Here is a 24403-nt window from a genome sequence, read left to right on the forward strand (position 1 = left end):
TATAATATATATATATATATATATATGTATATTTATATGTGTATACAGTGGCTGTACATGAGACAACAGGACAGAAAGTAGCAGTAAAAGTATTAAATAAGAGTAAGATGCAAGCAATGCAAATGTTAGAGAAAATAAAAAGAGAAATATCTATTCTTGATGGTCTTAATCATCCGCATATAACAAGATTATATGAACTTGTTGATACACCTACAGATATTTTTGTCATCATGGAATATGTCGCAGGTAAAGGGTTTAGGGTTTAGGGTTTAGGGTTTAGGGTTTAGGGTTTAGGGTTTAGGGGTTTTGGGGGGGAGGGGAATGCAGGGTGGGGAAGGGGTCAGAGGTTTTAGGGAGGCAGATGATGCATTTGAGCAGCTTGGGGGACATACACATTAGGGTTTAGGGTTTAGGGTTTAGGGTTTAGGGTTTAGGGTTTAGGGTTTAGGGTTTGTGTGATAGGCGGGGAGTTGTTTGACCACATAATACAGAAAGCAAGGCTCTCCGAGTCGGAGGCCCGCCGCTTCTTTCAGCAGATTGTCTCTGCTGTAGAACACTGCCATGAGCACCTCGTAAACCCTAAACCCTAAACCCTAAACCCTAAACCCTAGTGCTGTTTACAGTTCCCAGACACTCGTCACTGCAAGGCTTTGATCAGGGTTTAGGGTTTAGTGTTGAGCATTAGCCACAACACTGGGCTGTAGTTGCCATGGTACCACAACTTTCCCAAGGTGAATGCTAGGGTTTAGGGTTTAGGGTTTAGGGTTTGCGTGTTTTGCAGATTTGCCATCGAGACTTGAAGCCAGAGAATGTCTTATTAGATGAAAACCTCAATGTAAAGGTTGGGGACTTCGGCCTCTCGAACTTCATGAGGTAAAGCTAAACCCTAAACCCTAAACCCTAGACCCTAAACCCTAGTCAACAATGGCGAGAGGCGGGCGCGGCAAGACCTTGGGTATATGTATGGTGTATTCATTGGTCTGGTCTAGGGTTTATTATTGTCTAGGGTTACTTAGGGTCTAGGGTTTATTCTACAAGGTCTAGGGCTTATTAGGGTTTAGGCCGTATTAGGGTTTAGGGTTTAGGGTTTAGGGTTTGGGTGTTTGTATAGGGATGGGGAGTTTTTGAAGACATCTTGCGGCTCACCAAATTATGCTTCTCCTGAAGTTGTCTCTGGAAAGGCATATGCGGGCCCCGAGGTGAGAAACCCTAAACCCTAAACCCTAAACCCTAAACCCTAAACCCTAGACTCACACTTGAAACAAGAAGCCATATTTCCTTGTCACTAAACCAACCCTAAGCATTAGACTGAGGGTTGTTAATCTGTGGAGATAAGAGGTCACGTAAACTGGTGGACTGCGGGTTGGGGAGCTATCGAGGGTTTAGGGTTTAGGGTTTAGGGTTTAGGGTTTGGGGTTTTTGCAGGTGGACGTGTGGTCCTTCGGGGTGATCTTATACGCTCTCCTCTGCGGGTCTCTTCCCTTTGATGACGAGCACGTACCGAATTTGTTCAAGAAAATTAAGCACGGTAAACCCTAAACCCTAAACCCTAAACACTAAACCGTGCGAGCACCAAACAGATGGAGCGTGGTGTACACTCTGAGGGTATTTAATTGGGTATGAATTATGTGTTGTTTAGTGTGTCTTATTGAGGGTTTAGGGTTTATGATAGATAACCAGCTGAGGGTTTATACATTATTATTTCTTGTTGAGGGTTTGTATTAACATGAATGTACATGAGTGTTGAATTTATGGGGTGTTGGTTAATGATCCTTCTTGATTGTTCAGGGTTGTTTAGGGTTTAGGGTTTAGGGTTTAGGGTTTAGGGTTTAGGGTTTAGGGTTTAGGGTTTAGGGTTTGTATACAGGCAATTTTACATTACCTGGTCATTTAAGTTCTGGTAGTCGTAGTTTATTATTACAAATGTTAGTTGTTGATCCAAGCAAACGTATACAATTAAAAGATATAAAAAAACATCCATGGTTTGAGGAAAGACTTCCTTCTTATCTAAGAAATCTTAAACCCTCCAATTTATCAGGAGGACCACCAGATGCACTTGTACTTAATCAGATGGCCAAGGTATATATACATACAATATACCTCAATATACCATAAACCCTAAACCCTAAAAACATTTACCCATATATAACACTAAACCCTAATAAACACTCAATATATATACCCTAAACCCTAAACCCTAATTATATATACCCTAAACCCTAAACCCTCAAGACGTTTGATAGTCATATTTAGAGGACCCGCGCGTAGACGTAATTAGACATATAGAAGAAACAATAACGAAAACTATGGATTTAGGGTTTAGGGTTTAGGGTTTAGGGATTTGTGTGCAGTTGGGCTATGATGTAAGTGACCCCTCTATCTTCTTACGAGGACTCGTGGGGTTTCCAAGGAGTAGAGAGGCGGTTGCCTATCAGCTTCTTTCCGATCGTAGAAGGAAACAGATTGCTCTTTCAGGTTAGTCGTAAACCCTAAACACTAAATAAACCCTAAACACTAAATAAACCCTAAACCCTATCTCATCAGTCTTGAATAAACTATTCAATGCAAATGCGCCACGCGAGACACTGTGCTGCGGTCTCTCCATAGAATCTTCCCAGCAGAACACCCGCACCAATTGTATCCTGGATGGGCTCTCTAGGGTTTAGGGTCTAGGGTTTAGGGTTTGGGGTTTGTGTGCAGGAGTGGTGCCGGAGGAACCTCCCACCTTCCCTCCCAGTGTGCTGCGGCGTCTGAGCCTCCGCTGCTGCGGGAGAGCGTCTTCATGTGCAGCAGCAGCATCTTTGATGTCGTTGCAGCAGCAGCTGGCGGGTCACGTGCCTGGCACCACCAGCAGCAGCTGCAGCGGCTGCAGCAGCGGCAGGTTGGGGGTGCCAGCACCAGCAGCAGCTACAGCAGCTGAGTCGTCCCCTGAGTGCCGCTCCCCTAGTGGTGGAGGGTCTTGGGCTTCTGCGCGGTGGAAGTTAGGAATAGAGGCGGCTTTTGATGCGCCTATCCTTATCACAGCTGTAAACCCTAAACCCTAAACCCTAAACCCTAAACCCTAAACCGTAACCGCAAAGCAGCAGTCGTGTACATGCGGTTGCTGCTGAATCTTTGCTAGCTACAGCTGCAGACCAATCTTTGCGGAAGCTCGATATCTCCCCACATGCAGTGTACAGGAGAGAGGACTTCTGCCCGGAGGTATTAGGGTTTAGGGTTTAGGGTTAGGGTTTGGTGTCTGCTGCAGATCCTTAACACCCTCAAAGCCTGCGACTATGAGTGGCATTTAGTCTCTCAATATAAACTCCGTTGCCGCCCGCTGCGTTCGGCTCAGCAGGACTCTTCGCAGCAGCAGGCTGCCTCGAACAGCAGCAGTAGCAACAGCAACAACAGCAACAACAACAGCAGCAGCAGCAGCAGCAGCTGCAGCGGTGCAGAGTTTGCATGCGACACGGAGGATATCATCTTGGCTGTTCAACTTTTTAAAGTCGGAAGTTGTCGATATGTCATCGACGTACAACTCTTCGAAGGATGTGCCATGGGTAAGGCAAACTAGCAAACATTAGCTAGCTAGCTAGCTAGCTAGCTAAATAGTTAGCTAGCTAGCTACTCAGGGTATTTGGCTGGTTAGCTTGCTAGCCGTGCAGACAAACGGCCACGTAAATGGTAGATACAGCGAACTAGCTGATTAGCTAGCCAGTCACGCAGCCATCCAGCTAGCCCCACATATAAGTGCGGAGGGCGGAGGCCAGCTAGCTAGCTAGGTAGCTAGCTAGGTAGGTCGGTAGCTAGCTAGCTAGCTACCGACGGCTGGGTAGCTACATGCATTGCATTGCTGCATTGGGGGACAAGCTGTTGTGTGTAAGGTGTATGTGTAGCTTAGCGTTCTTGTGCTTTTTTCTGCTGCTGCTGCTGTTGGATTTAAATATATAAAAATTATTAAGTATATAATCATAAAATATATAATAATTAATTATTATTATTTTGTTTGTTTGTTTACAGTGTCAATATCGGAGGCGCTGTGGGTAACATCAGCAATATACTCGGCACTGACGCAGCTGCAGCGGCAGCAGCAGCGCTGCAGGCTGCATGCGCCCTCTCCGCAGCAGCAGCAGCAACAGCAGCAGCAGCAGCTGTCAACTCCACCCTTCTTGCTGCCCACGTGGTCACCTACAAACCCCGTCACTCTCTCCTCTGGTGGCCCGCCCCACAGGCTATTTGCTTAAGAGGAGATCTCCTCCTGCATGCATGCATGCATGCATGCATGCATGCATGCGGCCGTTTGTATGCATGCATGCATGCAAGCAGTTGCTTGCATGCATGCAGGGACACATTTATTTAGGCAGTGTAGTAGTGTCTGCTGCGCCGCCTGCATGCATGGACTCGAGGCAGGTTTTTTTGTTGCGTGCATGCGTGCATGCGTGCATGCGTGCATGCGTGCATGCATGCAGTATAGACAGGGCGTCGTCTCGCTGTGTTGCTGCTTGCATGCAGCAGCAGCGGCCGGCACGTTAACACGGGACTGTATGCAACAACGCCTGTGCAGCCCCGTTAGTTCGCCGCAGTAGAAGGTTTGCGGCATGCAATAGCAGCAGCAGCAGCAGCAGCAGCGCCCCTGCTGCTGCACCAGGAGACCGTGCGGCTTGTCTTGGGCTTCGCTGATAGGCGGTAGCAGGGCGCAGCAGGTGCACGCATGCACGCATGCATACATATATATACATGCATGCATGCATACATGCATGCATGCAGAACCCTTTTCTCGTTTATTTCTAGGGTTTGAGGGAGCCCCAACCCTGTTGCACTTGGCTGATAATATCGGATAGGAATTTGCTGCCTGCTGCTGCTTTAATTTTATTCGCTGCTGCTGCTCCTACTTCTGCTGCTTCTTGCGGTGTACGTACAGCTGCAGCAGCAGCAACGTGAAACATACGGCACCCGTCAGGTGTCCCCACAAAACCCTTGAATTCTAGGTTCTGCTGCTGCTGCTGCTGCTGCTGGTGGTTACGCAGCATAGCAATGGCACCAAGGGGAGTCTTGCAGCTGCCATCGAGCTTCTGCAGGAAGGCGCGTTCTGCTGCTGCTGCTGTTGCTGCTGCAGAGTCGTTGATTGGCAGGAGCAGCTGCAGCGTGCTCGTGTCTTGCGAGAGGCACTGAGCAGCAATAATTCCTTGTGCTGCAGCTGGGGTGCAGCAGACCTCAGGAAGAGGGACAGCAACCGTGTCTCCATAAGGAGCAGCAAGGCGGAGTATCTCCAGTCCTGCTGCAGCTGCTGACGTAGGGTGCTGCTGCAGCAGAGACAGCCGCCGCAGACCTGCTGCAGCAAGAAGTGTTGCATGCGCTACCCCCTCCCGCAGCTTCCGAAGCCGCGTCTGTACGTTGCCTCGCAGCAGCACGCAACGTACTCTTGCTGCTGCTGCTGCTGCTTCTTTTGCTGGACCTGCTGCTGCTGCTGCTGTTGCATGGCTGCTGCCAGCGAGGTACAGCATCAAGGCTTGTCTACGGAGAGAAGAAGTGCCAATCAATATTTCATCTCTGCTGCTGCTGCTGCAACTGCTGCTGTTGTTGCCGCTGCTGTTGTTGTTGCTGCTGCTACTGAAGTTGGTTTCGGTGACTGTGATGCTGTTTCCCCCTGCGTCAGCATTCGCTGCCGCAGCAGCAGCAGCAGCAGCAGCATTTGCGGCTCCTGCTGCTGCTGTAATAGTTTCTAAGAGAGGTTGAATAGTTTGCTGCTGTTTTGCTGCAAAGAGAAGCACATCTCTTGGATCCTCCCGCGGCAGCAGCGCAGCAAGAGTCATGCTGCTAGGCAGCAGCACGTTAACATCTTTAAGGGAATGAACAGCAAAGTGTATTTGCTGCTGCTGCAGTGCATCATCTAATTCCTTACTAAACAAACCCTTTCCTCCCAGCTGCAGCAGCTGCTGCTGCAGCTGTTTGTCTGCTGCTGTTTGGTGCGGCACAAGCTCAACCTCCCCATACCGCAGCCGCTGCTGCAGCGCAGCAGCAGCAGCCGCAGGCAGCTCTCCTGCTGCTGTTCCTTTAAGTAGCTCGCTACACTGCTCCCCTAGCTTTTCCCGCCGCAGCAGAAGCTCCTCCTGCTGTTGCTGCTGCAGCTGCTGCTGTTGCTCGTCCTCCTCTAGAAAGGCAGCAACAGCAGCAGGAAAACGATCTGCTGCAGCAAAGACGACAAGCCGCAGAACTTCTTTCGCCTGCGCTAGTGCTAGGGGAGACCAACGGCTCCCCACACGCAGAAGCGGCTTCTCTCTCTCTGCTGCTGCTGCTACAGCAGCAGCAGGAGCAGCATCTGCGGATGCTGCTGCTGCTACTGCTGTGGGGGAGGTGGGGTGGGACTGGCTGCCCACAGGCTTCGGCAAATACCTGTTGCTGCTCCTATCACAGTTCCTACAGTAGCAGCTGCTGTTGCTGGTGTTGCTGCGGCAACGGCTGCTGCTGCTGCTACCAATGAGAGGAACACCAGCGAATCCCAAAGTGCGTCCGCATAGATGCTTCCCGCTGCATGCGCTCAGCTGCAGCAGCAGCAGCAGCAGCAGGAGCAGCAACAGCTGCATTAACTGCAGGGAAAGACGCTATAAGTACAAACCCCCAAAGTCCTACCCTCTGCCTCGTCAACCCTAGACTCTAAACCCTAAACCCTAAACTCTGAAGACAAACACCCGCATCTGCACGGGTTCCCGTGCCAGTTGCAGCAGCCACAGGAAGCAGCAGCTAGTGTCTACCGTTTACGATTTAGCAGCAAAAAAGCATAAAAAGTAAGTTGTAGGTCTACGCAGGCAGGAAAGTCCTTCCTACTCGCTGCCGCCTGTCGGCAGCAGCCCGCAGCAGCAGCAGCAGCAGCAGCAGCAGCCGCAGCCGCAGCCGCCGCTGCAGCAGCAGCTGCCGACAGCTGCATGTGGCGATAGAGGAGATGGAAGGCGAGGGGTTCTTAAGCAAATTGAGTGTCTGGAGACAAACTGTGGCTTTAAAAGGGTGTTAATTCCTAGCAGCAGCAGCAGGAGTAGCAGCAGGAACAGCAGCAGCAGCAGCAGCAGCAGCGGCAGCAGTGGCAAGGGCAGTAGGAACGACACCAGCAACCACAGCAGCAGCATGAAATAACTGTCTCCCGAGACACTCCTTTACTTTCCGCTAAAACACAGCAACTGCGGCAGCAGCAGCAGCAGCAACAGCAGCAGCAACAGCAGCAGCAGCAGCAACAGCAGCAGCAACAGCAACAGCCGCAAACAGACCGCGTGGTTCTGTCCCCTGGGCGCGTTGCTGCAGCAGCAGCAGCTGCTGTGCTGCAAGATGGAGAGAAGCGCCTGGCCTGATGAGCCGCTGCTGCAGCAGCAACTGCAGCAGCAGCTGCAGCAGCAGCTGCGTCAACCTCCTGAACAAGACGCAGCAGCAGACGCGGCAGCAGCCTTAAAGATCCGGGTGTCTGAACAGCTGCTGCGGCTGCTGCTGCAGCTTGAAAGAGAACGTAAGTTTACTCTAAATACCAACAGCTGCTGCTGTTGCTGCTGTCGCTGCTGTTGCTGCTGCAGTGGTTGGTGCTGCAGTTGCTGCTGCACCTAGTGCTGCTGCTCTTCTATTTTTGTTGTTGCTGCTGCTGTGTCTGCCGTGGACATGATTGCTGCGGCCCCTATGGGTTTGCTGTTCTTATTTGTGCCGCTGTTGCTACTGTTGCTGGTATTGCTTCTACCGTGGCTGTTGCTGCTACTGCTGTTGCTGCTACTGCTGCTGCTGCTGCTGCTGCTGCCTTCAGCGAGGTTATTTGCTTCTTCTTACCTGCCCAGTCAACATCACCTACTGGAGCAGCAGCAGGAGGAACTACTGCAGCCGCTGCAACAGGAGGTTTTGCTGCTGCTGATGCAGTGCAGCTCCCAGCGACCAGCAGCAGCAGCAGCAATAACAGGACACGAGGTGGAGCAAACAGCAGCAGCAGCAGCAACAGCTGCAGCAGCAGGCAGTAACCTAACGGCACTGCTGCTCAAAGCCCACCAGTGTCTGGGGCAACTGCTAACTAAACGGCAGCAGCAACTGCTACTGCAGTCGCACCAACAGCAGCAGCAGCAGCAGGAGCAAGAGCAGCCGCAGCATTTTGCTATTAGTGTAACTCCAGACCCTTCCGCTGCAGCAGCAACTGAAGCAGCAGCAGCAAGGCCAGCAGAAAGCAGTAGCAGCAATAGCAACAGCAACAGCGGCAGTAGTAGTAGCAGCAGCAGCAGCAGCACCTTGCTAACAAACGAGTTCGAAACAACTTCGCTCTGCTGTTTGCTGCAGCGGGTTCGGCCTCCAGGTGGAAGTAGTGGTTAGTCAAGTCCTAAACCCTAGCAAACCCTAAACCCTTAACCGTAAACCCTAGACTTCTGTATTAGCATGAACACTGCAGCGAGTAGAATACACGGTTGGAGCTTGAGAGTGCTTGCTGGGGTTTAGGGTTTAGGGTTTAGGGTTTAGGCTTTGTTTGGGGGTTCAGAATCTCTGCTAGAGACCCTACAAGGCAATGGGTCGTCTAGCTCAGCAGCAGCAGCAACAACGACAGCAACAGCAGCAACTGGTGGTGCTGCTGCACCACCGGAAAAGCTGCTGCCCTTCGACATCGTACTTCTTATAGAGCCGCGCTGCTGGCAGCAGCAGCAACAACAGCAGCAGCAGGGTTTCTCGTCTGCAGCACAGAACAGCTTCTCGCTGCCTCCTGACCTAATTCGCGTTGTGTCTGAATCTGCAGAAGCAGAAGCTGCTGCTGATGCAGCACCGACAGCAGCAGCAGAAGCATCTGCAGCAGCACCAGCAGCAGAAGAAGCAACGGAAGCAACAGTCACGCAGTCACCAGCTCTCTCTCCCCGGGGAAAGCACAAGAAAAACAAGGCTTCATCTGACCACCACCACCAGCAACAGCATCACCAACAGCAGCAGCAGCAGCAGCAGCGGGGGTGTCTGGAGTTGCGGATAGACTCTGATTTGCTGCGCTTTTGCTGCCGATCGCGCGGCCGCTTCGATGCTTACCTGTTGGCCCTCTTAGCATCCCTTATTCTAGATGGTTCAGAGTCCTTGCTGCAGAAGCAGCAGCAGCAACAACAGCAACAACAGCAGCAGGTGCTGCTGCGGTGTCTGGAGGAAGTACCCAATGTTTTTCAGGTTCCTTCCTTTATGTTGAGCAGCCGACAGGTCAAACACGAAACCCTAAACCCTAAACCGTAGTAGACCCGGCACCCTAGACCTAAACCCTAAACCCTGTGTTGAGTAACATAGTAGCCTTGCGTGCTGCCGTAGTGCTGGTTCTTGCGTGCGGGTGTTCTGTTGTTGTTTGGAAACATAAGGGTTTAGGGTTTAGGGTTTGGGTGCAGATGGCGAGGCGGCGCGGACAGCACGGCTTGAGGGTTTGGAATGCGTGCGGTTTAACTCCTTTCTTTTGTTCCAACAAGTTGCGGTGGTTTACTGCTCTTCTTACCTCATCCACGCGAGAAGCTGTCAAGGTAAGTAAACCCTAAACCCTAAACGCTAAACCCTAGAGGGTGGCTCCGACCCCCAGCAGTAGCTTTACGAGAAAGGGAACCCGCAAACCTCTAAGAGTCCCTCATAAAGATTTACGGCTGCGCAATTAGGATTCGGGAACGCCTGGAGATTCTCTAGGGTTTAGGGTTTAGGGTTTAGAGTTTGTGGAGCAGGACACTTTGACGGACTTGGCGGGGGACGTGTGGCACAGCGCATTTCTTCCTGAAGCCTCTTTGGATAGCAGCAGCAGCAGCAGTTGCTGCTGCGGGGCTTCGTGTTGCTGCAACAGCAGCAGCAACAGCAGTAGCAGCGCGAGGCTGGAGCAGCTGCTGGTCTCCTTGCTCGGCAGCAGCGAGGAAGCAGTTCGCATGGAAGCAGTCAAACTCCTCAATGCCTTTTACGACAGGTGCATGGGCTTAGGGTTTAGGGTTTAGGGTTTAAGGGCTTAGAGGCTAGGCTTACACTGTCAGCAGAAGAAAGGTATGCTAGCAGCAACACCGCATGTACGACTCACAGAGCCTGGGATTTAGGGTTTAGCGTTTAGGGTTTAGGGTTTGTGTGAAGGCATGATTGGCAATTACGTCGTCCCCTGGATCCTGTGATTCGTGCTGTGGGAGAACGTTTTGTAATAGAAGTATTGATCGAGGTGGACGACAGCAGCAGCAGCAACAGCAGCACTAAATGTGGTTATCCAGAGGATATATTTTTAGTTCTTGTTGCTCCTTCTTTTAACCGCTCCTGCAAGACGGGGGTGTACTCTTACCATCCGCTGCAGTGGGAGCAGCCAATAGAAAGCAGAGAGCAGCAGCAGCAGCTGCAGGTACACCTGGAGAATCAAAAAGAAGAAATTCTTCTTCTTAGAAGAGCTGCCAGCTTCCGTGCAGCAGATAGAACACCTGTATTTGCTGCTGGTGTTGCTGCTGCACCACCAGCGGCTGCTCATGCTGCGGCATCAGCAGCAGCAGCTGCTGCTGCTGATGCTGTTTCTACTACTGATCCAACAGCAACAGCAGCAGCAGTCCCTCCCACAAAGCCCGCAATACCGCAGCAGAAACGCAGCACTCTGTGGCTCGGCCGCGTCGACTTTGGATATTTCACGCGCTGCGGTTTTTACGATTGGAGGATTTGTAGGGCAAACGAGCAAGAAGGCACCTGGTAAACCCTAAACCCTAATCCTTAGAGAGTTCTATGAGAATGGCCTCCTTCTATCACGTGGGTAAACGAATCACTGATTGCTCAGTTGTACACAGTGGTTTAGGGCTTAGGGTATAACTGACGCTGGCAATCGTGCAGGTCCGTTGTTGAGAGCGCCGGACGGCGGCAGGCAGCAGCAGCAGCAAGTGGTGTAGCAGCATGCAGCAGCAGCGGCAAAGGGAGCCGCACAGCAGCAGATGCAGCACAAGCCTTGAGGCACCGGCAGCAGCAGCACAGGCTCCATCCTGGAGCCGTTGTAGACGAGTGTTATCCTCTCCAGGTGGGAACAAAACCCTAAACTCTCACAGAATGAAACCCTAAGTGCTAAACCCTGGCCTCCAGATTCGCGCAGGCGATTTGACGTCTAGGGTTTGAATGCCAAGGGCTTCGATATCAAGAATTTGGATGTCAAGGGTTTGGGGTTCAGCGGGCGGCGGAGCGTGTCGGGGAGTGTGGGGTACAGAATACACTGCCGAGGCTAGTGTTTAGGCTGTAGGGTTTAGGGTTTAGGTTTTGTGGTTTAGGGACGCGTCATTGTATTGCCTGAGGGGTACCACGAGCTTCAGCCCCACGAAATTCTTGTTGATCAGCACGACGCCCAGTGGCACGAAGAGACCGGTCAAACCCTAAACCCTAAACCCTAAATCCTAAAGAAGTTGGGTAGATGAGACGAGAAGCTCAAGGGTCGTTGGGCGTTACCTCACTTTGCAGGAGATGAGTTTGCTGGGAAATGGAGTTCGGAAATCCGCATTTAGTGTTTAGGGTTTAGGGTTTAGGGTTGATGGTTTAGTGCTTAGTATTTAGGGTTTACTGTTTGTGGTTTAGGCGCCTTAACCCAGCGCGGGTCATTTGAAGGAGTTGCCAGCAGCGCTCGCTCCTTCAGCGATTCTCGCATTAATTGTCTTTGCATTAGTGGTGCTCAAGAACGCGACATCGGCATGCCTCTCTACACCCGCCTTGGTAAACCCTAAACCCTTAACCCTGCACTCCCCAGACATGGCGACTCCGCTGACAAAAATCCGTTGGGGTGCCTAATACCTTCCTTGAGGTCCTTCAAGATTTAGGATTCAGGTCACATGGTTCATGGTTTAGGGTTTAGGGTGTGTGGCATGCAGAGGATGTTGCCTACGAGAACGCCGACGCGAGCCCGTTTGCTTCTCCGTGCCGCTCCGCCCCTTGCGCTTTGCTGGGTGGAACTCCGGGGTTTTTTGAATTGGTGCAGGTACGCTCCAAAACCCTAAACCCTAAACCTTTGAATCGTGATAGAGCAACAGCTTCACCACTGCAATATGGGTAGCCCTGAGAGGCCAAACACCGGCTTCAGCCTTATACTTCAAGAGTGGGGCCTGGAGGTTAGGGTTAGGGTTTAGGGTTTAGGGTTTAGGGTTTGCGGCGTTAGGAATGCCACCGAGAAGGTATGAGGGTTGTTGTGGATGTCTCAACTCGGGTCGCTGCTGCACACCCTCACCGCCACTACCTGCCGCTGATGCTTCTCCACGAGGTGCAGCTAAACCCTAAACTCTAAACCCTGATACATCGCTGTAGTTAGCTCCCCCTAGATACCATGGAGCACGAGCCGCAGACGTGTTCCTAAGGAGCTTCTTGGAGGTGTATGACTCCTGCGGAAGCTAAGGATTTAGGGTTTAGAGCTAAGGGGTTTGAGATCGGGTGCTCAGGATGCCGAGGGAAAGGCCAACTTCTTCTATGGAGGCGAAAGCAGGGGAATTAAACGTGGGGGTGAGCCTGCTGGGTTAAGGGTTTAGGATTTAGGGTTTGGGTTGGTTGATCAGCTTCTGACCATTGACAACCGGCAAGGGTTTGCGTTTAAGGTTTAGAGTTTAGGGTTTGCGGTTTATTCTGCAGAGACAGCTCTGCTCAATTACCGCAAGGTGGCGAGCTGGAACCGCTTCATATTGGACGTCCTCGCTTGGATTAGGAAATTCGGTCCGCAAAACCCTAAACCCTTACTTGTTCTAGTTGCATTACCGAGCAGTGTGTCTGTGTGGTCCTGGGTAACTCCCTGGGGACATAGTACTTCTTTTGTAGAGAGAGAGAGACCATGTGTCAATAGTGTAGGGCTTAGGGTTTAGCGGCTGTGGTTCAGGGATTGACGGGGTAAAGCTGCTGGATAGCTCTAGTGCCCCTGAAGTACTACTCGCCAATGAAGCAGCGTTAAACCGCCGCGACTTTGACGGGCAATCTGCGTACTCCCCAGAGGAGATCATTACAGGACAGGTGCGCCTTGAAACCCTTAACCCATCCAGGTCTAGGCTCAGAGGTTCGCCCGTAGGTTTGCCTTTTAGGGTTTAGGGTTTAGGGTTTATGGTTTGGGTGCGCAGGTTATAGTGCCTGGGTCGCACAACATGACGGGATATTGGAGTTTAGCAAAGTCCGCCCGTTTCTTCCCCAATCCATTCCTGGTCAAGGTAAGCGATTTAGGGTTTAGGGTTTTGTACTTTTGAGTACGATCTGTTCCACCAGTTGTTAGGGTTGAGTTTAGGTTGTTGAGTAAGATGTATTGTAGTGTGTACTTTGGTGTTCGCCTTTAGGGTTTAGGGTTTAGCATTGTTGAGTAAGATTAACTTACTCAACAATCCTAAAGTTGTTGCTGTGTCGTTTAGGGTTAATGGCTGGGTTGTGTGCGGTGGTTTCTTCAGCTATGCCGGAGTGTGTGGGCAGAAAGCCCTAACTTTTTGTTGCTAGCGGAGGCCTCTGCTGTTGGAGGCGAGGGTTTAGGGTTGGGTGCATGCCCCGCATGCGGAGGTCCATCATGTAGTAGGAGGTCACGGTTCTGTTCCTCCTGTTGCAACTCTTATCCAGGGTTCGCCCCAAACCATAAAACACAAAACACCAAACCCTAAACCCTAAACCTCTCTCTTGGTCGTCCTCAGCAGGCGCCGGTCCACATTAGCGATTCACGATGATCAAGCTTGAGGGTTTAGCGTTTAGCGATTAGGGTTTGCATGCTTTCAGGAAACTCTCCTTGCAACGGGCAGACGCCACGGCAGCCCTCTTGTCTCGGAGCGGTTTGGTGCCTGTAGTCCAGCATGTTGCGTCTTTAGTGCCTTCTTTGCTAAGTACGCTGAGGTTTTAGGGTTTGGGGAAGAAGATTAAATGGAGGGAAGTGTTTCCCTCCGGTGGGGACAGCTTACCCAGCTTTATCGCCTGGCGAATGGGCTTTCATACGCTTACACCCTCAAGTTTAGGGTTTGGGGCTTCGGTTGTGCAGATGGGCAAGTGTCCGTGGCTTCGCTATTCAAGACGCTGGGCAAGCAGCACGCAGCAATGCCGCCTGGAGGCACTTTGCTACAGGCAAGCAAGGATTTAGGGTTTACGGTTTAGAGTTAAGGGTTCCGGGTTACTGTTTTGCCCTGTTGCAGCTTTGGATGATTTGACTGTGAAGATCTAATGACCAAAGATGTAGGGTTTAGGGTTTAGGGTTTGCGTGCAGCTGTCGTGCGGGCCCGCCTCTCCCTTGCCTCTGCTGTCGTACAAGAAAGCGGCATGGGTGTATCAGGACCTTCTCTGCTTTCTCCCTGATTCCTTCGTGACAGGTAGCAAATCCTAAGCCCTGTCCTAGCACTTAAGCTGGGATGTGCTGGGGCTTTCCAGCTAGAAAACAAACCCTAGACCTGGACGACATGTGAAATGCCTAAACACCAATCCGGTACTTCATCAGAGCTGTAGTACGCGGATGCTGGTAAAAGAATAGGATTTAGGGTTTAGAGTTTTGCGTGCGTGGTCTGCAGTTGCTGGAGAACTGGAGGGAATGGTCTTCAGAATGGGTGTTCCGAATTTCTTTGATCCGAATGAGCGCTGTAAACTCTCACAAACCCCTAACCCTAGGAGCAGTGCCATACCTCTAATTCCTAAACCCTAAACCCTAAGCCGTGAATTGGCATAGATGTCTTTAGGCCTCAAGATCCCGCTGCGCTTATCGGGAAATTGAGGGTTGTTGTTTAGTAGCATTGTCCTCTCTGTTAATACAGTGCAGCGAAAGGCTAAGGGTTTAGGGTTTGAAGTTTGGCCTTGCGTTTTCTTTTTCGTGCAGCGGACGGCAGTGGGAAGGTGTGCATCCTAAACCCTTAACCCTCAAGGAAAGAAGTCTTCACAGGGCTCTCTCGAACCTCCTGCCTTTCTTCATGGTGTCAATAAAGTTTAGGGTATAGGGTTTAGCTGTGATGTGTTGTGCATGCAGACCCAAGGAAACAGCGCCTATCCGTGCAGCAGTACGTCCGCTGGTCCAGTAAAGAGGTGCTGCGAGGGTTTACGGTTGAGGGTTTGTGAGCTTTCGAGGGTTGTATGGGGTTTGGCGTCTAGGGATTAGGGTCTAGGGTTTAGGGTTTTGTGCAGAGCTAAAGCTTCTGGAACGTTTCCTTGGACCCAACGGCTTCGAGCGCATTAACCAACTCCCTGAAAAGGAGACCGAATTCCTGCAAACCCTCGGAGCATCAGCCGGTGTGCAACCCGTAAACCCTAATGCAAACCCTAAACCCTAATGCAAACCCTGAACCCTGGATTAGAGACCATGCGGTTGAGTACATTGCTGTGGGTTGTTGTATTCCTTGTAGCGTTGTTCTGTTTACGGTGTGACCTTACGGGTTTAGAGTTTAGAACTTAGGGTTTAGGGTTTGTGTCTTTGTGTGTTTAGCTCGTTTATCGTCTTTATCTACTCGTTATAAGTTATTAAGAGAACTTCGAAGGAGGGAAAAGTGTTTGCTGCGGGGGGCATTAATCCCCTTGGAAGTGCTGCACCCTAATGGCCAACCCTTGAGCTGCCTATACACCCGACAGCAGCGCAGACGCAACAAGAGGAGCAGCAGCAAACCCCCGCAGCAGCAGCAGCAACAGCAGCAACAGCAGCAGTATCCGAGCCAGAACCAGCACCAGCAGCAGCAGCACCAGCATCACCAGCAGCAACAGCAGCAGCAACAGCACCATAGACACAGCCACAAACATCAGCAGCAACAATTGCAACAGCACCACAAGCACCATCAGCAGCAGCAGGGTGCAGTCCGGTCTAAGAAGTCCCACAGGTCTTCGGAAACAGCAGCTGCAGCAGCAGCAGCGCCAATTGCTGCTGCTGCTCCTGCACCAAGTAGCAGCAGACGTGTCAACAACATTCTAAGTTTTTTTGCTTCCTCTTCCCAGTCGCGAGCTCGTCGCAGCCGCCGCCGCCGCCGCAGGAGCAGCAGCAGCAGCAGCAGCAACAGCAGCAGCTTCAGCAGCTCTCCTATCGGTGCCAGCGACCCTTCTAGTATGCCCACAGCTGTCTCTGTGTGTGGCAGCGATGGCAGCAACTCGGATTGGGACTCCTGCAGCACCAGCAGCGGCGGCAACGAGCTGCTGCAGCAACAGCAGCAGCAGCAACAGCAACAGCAGCAGCAGAGGGGAGCAGAAGGTCCAGTGGTCGCCTTTGCAAGAGTAGACCGCGATTTGCTGCTCGAACAGGCAGGGTTCCTTTCTAAGAAAGTTTTTACTGCAAACAACCAAAGACTAGATGATCTGCTGCTGCTGCTGCCTCAGAAGCAGCAACAACAGCAGCCGCAGCAACACATGCAGCAACAGCAGCATCAACTGCTGCTGCAACAGGTACAACGGCAGCCGCAAGATGTTATGCTGCTGCAAGGACGTCATGTGCTGTGTCTCTTTGTTTTAAACTTCTCCCCGCAAACTGTGTCCGATAAGAGACTACTCCTGCAGCCACTCGCCCCTTTCTTCCAACGGCTGCCCCTAAGCGAACAGTGAGAACTTCTGCTGCAGCTGCTGCTGTTGCTGCAGCTTGTTGTTTTGGCGCGTTTGCTGCTGCTGCTGCTGCTGCTCGTTGTATCTTCTTTGCTGCTTTTGGTGCTGCTGCGATTACTCATTTGCAGAGGCATTGTCGTCAGGTAACTCTTGTGCCTTGTGCTGCTGCTGTTGGTGCTGCTGCTGTTGCTCCTGCTGCTGCAGGCGTTTCGTGCTGAGTTACTGTGACCTCATGGGCTGCAGCTGCTCGCCATTATATTCTGCCTTTGCATCCAATTTCCTGCTGCGCAAGAACGAGGCCAACAAGTCTTGCTGCGCATGCCTCGCCAGCAGCAGCAGCAACAGCAGCAGCAGCGGGGAGTGGTGTCTTGGCAGTAACATATTACCTAACGTTATGCCGCTGCAGGAGCTGCTAGAGCAACCCTTGTCTTTACCACCTTTGCTACCCTTTTCTTGTTTTGTTCGTGCCTTCTGTCTTAATCCAATGTGTGATTTAAGGCCCCCTTTGCAAGCGCTGCTGCCAACAGGGCTGCTGCAGCACCAGCAGCAGCAACAGGAAGATGCAACAGCAACAGCAGCAGTTCAAGCAGCCCACAGCTTCCATAGAAAAGTCAACAACACTTTTGCTGCTGCACACCTCCGTGTGCTGCGTGTTAGGGGAGAGACACCTCCTTTCCTCTCCTCGCTCTCATACTCAACCCCTGCTGCAGCTGCAGCATCCCCTGCTGTAGCTGCTGCATCAGTTCGCGTCGCAGCAGCACCCAGCAGCAGCTACGCCTTCGCATGCAATCAACAGAGTGTGCCTGCTTCTGCTGCTACTGTTCACGGTATAATGAAGAGGGAAGACTCCAACTGGCAGCAAGAAGATATCGAGACACTCTCCCCAGCAGCAGCAGCAGCCGCCGCAGGAACAGCTGGAGACGAGACAGCAACAGCAACACCACGTTCAGAAGCTGGTGGTGGGGCTTTAACACGCAACATTGTTCTTTGTCTCCCTCCTCTTTATCCCTCCCTCTTCTGTTCTTCTTTGCTGCGCCTTGAGGTGCTGCTCCGGCGCATGCGCCACGAAGCTCCAACTTTCCCGGTATTTACCTCCCCGGCAGCTCTAGGACACAACAGCAACAACAGCAGCAGCAGCGGCAGCAGCAGCAGCAGAAGCAGACTCTCCTTGCCTGTCTTTGTGGGGACAGACTCCCCACAAGATGGAATTCAAAGCCGCAGGTCCGTTCGTCCCCGTCGGCCCCACACGAACTTAATATTCGAGCTGCTGCACCGTGCTGCTGCTCCCCTGCAGCAGCAGCAACACCAGCAAGTGGACCTTGCAGTGCGGGAGGGATTTGCTCTGGACAACCTTGCCGACTTCTTGGAACTCCTCAGCTACGCGCTAGATTACCGTAGCAAACTGCTGCAGCACCAGGCAGCAGCAGCAGCAGCAGCAGAGAAGCAGCAGCAGCTCCTTCACCACCAGCAGCAAACTATGGTGCAGCAGCCACAGCACATGCAACAGGCGCAGCAGACGCAGCAGCAGCACCTCCTATCAGACTGGCAAGCTCAGCAGCAGATGCTGCGGACACGCGGAAGCCCCAGCAGCAGCAGCCCCGCAGCAACAGCAGACGCAGCATCAGCAACAGCAGCAACAGGCTGCTTTTTCTCTTCCCTAGACAATGCTGAACTCGTCACGGAGGCGCGCTCAGCGGAAGGAGACAGCTGGCTATGGGGACCTCGAGGAAACTCCCTCGAATGGCAGCAGCAACAGCAGCAGCAACGAGGAAGACCCGATGCCGGTCCTCTTCTCGCAAAGAATAAACTTTCCCTCTTTGATATTTGCGTCGAATCAAAACTCTTTGCAAAAGATGGGATGCTAGGTCAAACCCTAAACCCTAAACCCTAAACCCTTTCCTGCAGACCCTAAACCCTACCCTCAAACCCTCGCGCCAAATCGAAGTAAATAAATACATCCCTAAACCTCCAGTTGTATCCTCACGTACTGCAGCTGAGGTATCTTTCTCGCCTGGATGCCAGAAGCGTTGTGCTGAGGGTTTAGGGTTTTTTTCTGGTGTGTGTGTTTGACGCTAGCTTGTTCGTTCTTTGCCCGCCTTAGACGATTGGTTGAAGGGGAGAGCATTCCTGTAGGTAACGCCACGGCCAATCGCGGCCTTATGCTTGCACATGAGGTGAGCGTTTAGGGTTTAGGGTTTCTGGGTTTCTGGATCTTCGAGGTGCCGTTAGACGCCCGCTGCATTTGCGCAAGGCTAGATGGGTGCCGGTGTGCACGCGCGCATCTACACCTCTCGGCCTAGGGTTTAGGGTTTTGGGTAAAGGATTTGGGTGGGGTTTCAGGTGCTGCGGAGCAACCGCCTTACTCCTCTAGTCTTCGTTGCTCCCGAGTTGGGCAAATGGTCGACAGTTGGAGGCCTCGGGGTGATGGTCGATGAGCTGTCAACAACGCTAGCCACTGTAAACCCTAAACCCTAAACCATGATCGTGAAGCCTCAATCCATTACCCCCGGACTCACACTTGGTTAAAGGCAACGCTAGGGCTTACGATCGATTGCCGCTGCATTTTCACGTTAGAGGATGCGAGCTCAGGGTTCAGGGTTTAGGTCCTGTGCATGTGCAGGAATTTGGCCAAGAGGTCATTGTTATTTCTCCATACTATGACAGAAACAGGCAAGCAGAAAACCCATTTCACATCCCTACAACGCCGGGGTGTACGGTTTAGGGTTTAGTGTTTAGGGCTTATGGCTTCGGGTTTTGGGTCTGTGAGTCAGACGGGGAGAGAGAGGATATTTAGAGAGAGACGGGATATCCCATGCGTTCAATGTTGAGGTGCACGTCGGAGGCGATTTTATTAAACTTGGTACATACGAGGCGTTAAACCCTAAACTCTTGGGGGGGTTGAACCTTACCCCAAACTGTCTACTACTACTAAACACTAAAGCATGAACAAGCATGCGCCAAACCTGTCAGGGGGCCGTTTTGCTTGGAGACGGGCACCTTAGCCAATCTCTATGGGTTTAAGGTTCAAACTCCCTGACAGGTTTGGCGCATGTTTGTTTATGTTTTGGTGTTTAGTAACACTTTGGGGTTTGTGACTTGGCGCAGGAATCCACCGTGGTTGTGTGGTGAAGAACGTTCAGTTGTATTTTATTCACCACGCATCGATCTTCCCTCAACCTTACCCGGAGTTCTATGGTATTGATGCTATAAGGTGGGCCCCAGACCCTAAACCCTAAACTCCAGTCCAGGGTCGACACCTAGCCATTACGAGGCCTCTAGGGTACTTATGTGCAGTCCCAAAAGACAAAACTTAGGTTAGGCCTTCGAAAGGCTATACCCTTTGCAACACATCGCGTCTCTGCGTCGCTCGTGCTGGTTCCAAGCCAAAGACTGTGCTTGAATATGGTTTAGGGTTTAATGTTTAGGGTTTTGAGTGTATGGGTTTCGCAGAATGCTCGTAACCTTTGCAAAGGGCGCCTTGGAGCTTTTGTGTCACGAACGCATCATCCCACAAGTCAGAAGCGAGGGTTTAGGCTCTAGGGGTTAGGGTTTGGCGCTATTTGCAAATTGGGCTTGCGCTTGCAGTGGGTCGTTGTATTGAGGGACCATGTGTGCGCACACGCATAGAGGTTCAAGCTTACGGGTCTAAGCATTTAGGGTTTGGGGTTTAGGGTTTTTGCTTGCAGCTGATAGTAACAAATGACTGGCCTACTTCTTTAATTCCAGCCTATGCAAAAAATGGATTTTTTGGTTCAATCTTTGACAACTGCACTTTCTTCCACATCATCCATAATCTAGACCCTAACTACGAAGGTATGCAGCTGGCTAACTGGTAGATGCAGGGCTGCAATGAGTGCTGGGGTTGTGCAGCCTAAAGAGCATCGACATAGGAGCGGCTGCAGTGACTGAGTGTCTACGGTTTAGGGCTTATGGTTTTCGTACAGGTCGCATTTACATGAACAAGCGGGAAGATGCTTATTGGCTGCATCAACTCCCTACGGAGCTGCTGGTTGACCCTCTATGGCACAACCACGTCGTCAATCCTTCAAGGTCCATTTTAGGGTTTAGGGCTTAGGGTTTCTAGGGTTAGCAAGTGTGTGTATTCGTTGTGTGCTGTTTTCATCTCCTCAAGTTGTGCACGGCTAGCGGCGAGCTGGCACCAACTTTGCCCTTGCTTGCGGCTTTAGGGTTTATGGTTTGCGGTTTGTGTGGGGTTTTGCTGCAGATGCGTGTTGCTGCAGTGTGACTCATGGGGGACAGTGTCTCCTTCTTACCGCGCTGAGTTGCTGCAAGAAGGAGACGGCGGTGGTCAGAATTCTCCTTTAGCTCCTCTGCTGAGGAGACACTCGAGTCCTTTTGCTGTCCCTAACGGCATTCCTATCCAGGTCCAAACCCTAAAACCCTGAACTCGAATACATGCAAGAACTAGCTGCTGCCCGCACGTACACACATCCGAAGCCTTCCCGCCCCGTTCCGCGCACACAGCAGCAACGCACCAAGAAAAGGGATTAGGGCATAGGGTTTAGGTTTTGGTGTTTGGGTGCAGCGGCGGTTAGACGCCATCGCTGCACTAGGGTTTAAAGACCATTACGAGGCGAAAGCCGCACTGCAGCAAGAATACTTTGGCATGCAGAAGCCAGATGATGCAATTCCTATCTTTGCCTTTATAGGCAGAATCACAGAACAGAAAGGTATTACTGCTGCTGCTGCAGTTGTTGCTGTTGCTGTTGCTATAGTTGCGGTGTCCGATGGACGCTCCATTGAACACGGAAAACCGGCTGCCGCAACTGCTGCTTGGACAGCCGATGCTGCTCCCTCCGCTGCCTATTTTCGTATCTGTTGCTGCTGCGGCTACTGCTGCCGCTGCACCTTCTCGTCCTTGCTGCCGTGGCTGCTGTATATATAGGCGTGCATCTTATTCTGGAGGCAGCAGAAACCCTAATCACAAAACACAGGGGACGCGTGCAGCTGCTGCTAGGAGGCATGGCCAATTGGAAGGATGGATACGCCGCCAGGTTAGGGCTTAGGGTTTACGGCTTTGTGGGATGATGGGTTGGGACTTAAGATTAATGGAATTGGACTGGAAGGGTTGTCTTAGGAAGAGGGGTTTGGAAACTAAAAAAGAGGGGTTAGTGTTTGGGGCTTAGGGTTTACGGCTTGTCGCCTGCAGATGCGCTACAAAGATGATGGAGCTGCGGTGGAAATACCCGCAGAGCTTTTGGGCAGACCCTAACGAGTTCTTCACAAAGGGTGAGCCTAAAACATAAACCAAAAAACCCTAAATCCCAAAACCTCAAACAGGAACTCGCAACTCCGCCTGCAAATATCTATTTTTTCTCGGGTTGGCCTCGCGTAAATGCAGTTATTTCTCTTTATTTTTAGGATTTAGGGCTTGGGCATTAAGGATTTAGGGTTTAGGGTGTAGGGCTTTGCGGTTCAGGGGCGCACGTGAACTATGGGGCGGATTTTGGTTTAATGCCTTCTGCATTCGAGCCTGGAGGAATAGTTCAGCACGAGTTCTTTATTTCTGGCACTCCTGTCATCGGTACACCTTCTAGCCTATGCTGCAACCCCAAAACCATCAGGATGGTTCTGCAAGTCCTTTTAGGAGCGAATCGCACACGGTCTCCATCAAACCCTGATACTGCGTTGAAAGTCATTGTTTGCACATCCTGCTCTTAGGTTTTAGGGTTTAATGTTTGTGTGCAGCCTTCCACACTGGCGGGTTGAAGGACACGGTGGTTGAGTTTGTCCCGTCTGCCGGCACGGGCAATGGGTTTTCTTTTATGAATTACACTTCAGGGGATTTGCTTTACGCCATGGAGAGAGCCATTAGAGTATTTGAGTCCGCAAACCCTAAGCCCTAAATGCTAACCCACTTTCCCTCATACCCACATTCCCGCACAGTCGTTCCAGAAGGGTTTGAAGCTCCCCATTCGTCGCACCGGTGGCCAAAGCGCTTCGGTGTCGTGGCTGCCTGCCTGAGTTTGGGGCGTTGCGCTTTGTGGTTTGTGCAGCGACAAGGAGAAGTACACGATGCTGCGGGGGCTGGCTCGCCGATCTGTGGTTAGCTGCGAGTGCAGCAGTTGGGCTTGGCTATGTGAATTCGCCCGTCTTAGAAATAAAATACCCATTAACGAAAACAAGGTAAACACCGATGGCTAGCTAGCCACATACCTAGTTATCTGGTTAGCCAGAAAGAACACAGCTAGCTTACTGGATAGCCAAATACCTAGCTTGCTGGCTAGCTAGTCACAGTAGGTGACTGAGCTAATTAGGTAGCTAGGAAGCTAGTTTGCAAGCTAGCTAGTTAGCTAGGTGTTTTGTGGAGACCCGATGACTGTGCAGGTGCAGCAAATCTATGAGTCTCTCCCAAAGTGGTCTGAGGGGGCCTGGAGGAAGAGGAAGGAACAACTTGCTGCAGCAGCGACTGGTGTCCCTAATCCTGCTGGCAGCAGCTGGGGGCAGGAGCAGCAGCAGCAGCAGCAGCAGCAGGAGCAGCAGGGCGTGCTGCTGCAGCAGCAGGCCGAAGCAGCAGCAGCATTTTGGGCAGTGCCGACCTCCGTAGCGAGCAAAAGCCGCACAAAGACAAGGCTGCGAATATACACCAGCAGTAGCAGCAGCAGCAGCAGCAGCGACAGCAGCAGCAGCAGCAGTGGGGAAGAGCCCTCTACTACCCGCAGCAGCAGCAGCAGCAGCAGCAGAACCACCACGGATAAGGCAACTAGCCACCCTAGCAGATCTAAAAAGCTTCTGCCAAGTGTTATTCGCTACATACCTCCTCAGGGCAAACCCAGACCACGATCCGTCGCCGTTGCTGGTAAACCCTAAAGGCTCCTCCTACAACAATGAGCACCGAGTAGAGAGCGCGGCACTTCTGTTGGAATAATAAAGCAACACTCCGTTCACACCATCCAAGTTAGCATATGTATTAGGCTTTACGCTTAGGGCTTAGGGTTTACGGTATAGGGTTTGTCCGCAGGGAGTTTCGACGACTGGCGTGTACGGCGGCCTCTGGCTTGGGATAATGCTGTCCAGGCCTTTTCTATCTCCCTTGCGCTGCCTCCTGGAGAGTACGTCATGTGGTTTTGGATCCTGGGTTTGGCGTTTAGGGTTTGGGGTTTAAGGTTTTGGTTTCTAGGTTTTCGTGTGTTGTTGCCGCTGCGGCTAAACATTGGCGATCTGTCGACTCTTTTTCCTGGGTAGAATTCCTGAAGCTTGTGGTTTAGGATATAGGGATTAGGGTCTACGGTTTAGGGTTTGAGTGGGCTTGCAGGTACACCTATAAGCTCGTGGTTGATGGCGAGTGGGTTTGCTGCTACGGCTCGCCAACAGCGCGAGATGCTGGGGGCAATGAAAACAACATTCTAAAGGTTGAATAGCTAGCTATCTAGGTAGATACATAGCTAGCTGGCTACCTAGCCAGCCATCTAGCGCTAGCTAGCTATGTACCTAGCTAGACAGCCAGCTAGCTAGCAAGCACACAGGCTGACTTGCCAGGTGGATGGGCTCTAGCTGGCTCCATGACCAGTTAGGTACATAGGTAACTGGCTTGGTAACAGGTTGGCTAGCTAACTAGCTAGCTAGCTGTATGTCCAGCTGGCTACCGAGGCAAGTAGCCTCGCCCTTTCGCTTGGCGGTTTGCCTACTGTGGCAGGCAGCCACCATGTTGTGACCGTCTAACTAAAACACTACACTAGCTAGATAGTAGCTAGCTAGGCCCAGCTAGCCAGTCCAGAGACAAAGAGGCAGTCAGCTAGGGCATTTAACTAGAAGCATACGCAGACAACGACGGAGACTTCAGACCGGGCTGCAAAACCTAAAACCCTAATGACACTAAACACTGTAGTAATACGCGAAGAGCAGCTCTCCCCATATGATGGGTCTGCAGTTTCGCAGTGGTCGGAACGCTTAACTCCCCAGCAAGAGTTGAGTCTGTTTCTTTGTCAATTAGGCCTTAGGGTTGGCAGTA

At 51.6% G+C, this 24403-nt stretch overlaps 3 protein-coding genes across 3 annotated transcripts; 2 read left to right on the forward strand and 1 right to left on the reverse strand.

The window, feature by feature from the left end:
- Positions 1 to 301: 301 nt before the first annotated feature.
- On the forward strand, positions 302 to 4226 carry EMWEY_00036030 (CAM kinase, SNF1 family, putative; the record flags this gene model as incomplete). Its single annotated transcript, XM_013482096.1, has 10 exons — positions 302 to 328; positions 463 to 572; positions 782 to 873; positions 1112 to 1199; positions 1426 to 1528; positions 1868 to 2079; positions 2352 to 2475; positions 2701 to 3026; positions 3248 to 3542; positions 4003 to 4226. Coding segments are annotated over 10 exons (1601 nt in total), but the record flags the coding sequence as incomplete, so codon positions are not given.
- Positions 4227 to 4769: 543 nt separating this feature from the next.
- EMWEY_00036040 (porphobilinogen deaminase, putative) lies at positions 4770 to 6566 on the reverse strand (the record flags this gene model as incomplete). Its single annotated transcript, XM_013482097.1, has 1 exon — positions 4770 to 6566. The coding sequence occupies one exon, from the start codon at positions 6564 to 6566 to the stop codon at positions 4770 to 4772; it is 1797 nt and encodes a 598-aa protein (XP_013337551.1).
- Positions 6567 to 7299: 733 nt separating this feature from the next.
- On the forward strand, positions 7300 to 23813 carry EMWEY_00036050 (glycogen synthase, putative; the record flags this gene model as incomplete). The annotated part of the gene is made up of 41 exons (XM_013482098.1): positions 7300 to 7474; positions 7760 to 8305; positions 8474 to 9165; positions 9345 to 9473; positions 9666 to 9898; positions 10057 to 10647; positions 10786 to 10966; positions 11211 to 11304; positions 11512 to 11646; positions 11802 to 11908; positions 12086 to 12187; positions 12363 to 12423; positions 12550 to 12630; positions 12791 to 12921; positions 13026 to 13112; positions 13344 to 13423; positions 13660 to 13763; positions 13916 to 14022; positions 14138 to 14240; positions 14436 to 14504; positions 14885 to 14932; positions 15040 to 15144; positions 15338 to 16430; positions 16636 to 18296; positions 18508 to 18605; positions 18772 to 18888; positions 19052 to 19147; positions 19563 to 19642; positions 19882 to 19945; positions 20118 to 20244; positions 20376 to 20481; positions 20657 to 20816; positions 20978 to 21122; positions 21338 to 21446; positions 21602 to 21681; positions 21872 to 21976; positions 22141 to 22276; positions 22449 to 22497; positions 22780 to 23251; positions 23414 to 23504; positions 23708 to 23813. The coding sequence occupies 41 exons, from the start codon at positions 7300 to 7302 to the stop codon at positions 23811 to 23813; spliced, it is 8856 nt and encodes a 2951-aa protein (XP_013337552.1).
- Between the last annotated feature and the right edge of the window lie 590 nt (positions 23814 to 24403).

The sequence above is a fragment of the Eimeria maxima genome, genomic scaffold (assembly GCF_000499605.1).
Source record: "Eimeria maxima Weybridge genomic scaffold, Emw_scaff514, whole genome shotgun sequence".
Classification (NCBI taxonomy): Eukaryota; Apicomplexa; class Conoidasida; order Eucoccidiorida; family Eimeriidae; genus Eimeria; species Eimeria maxima.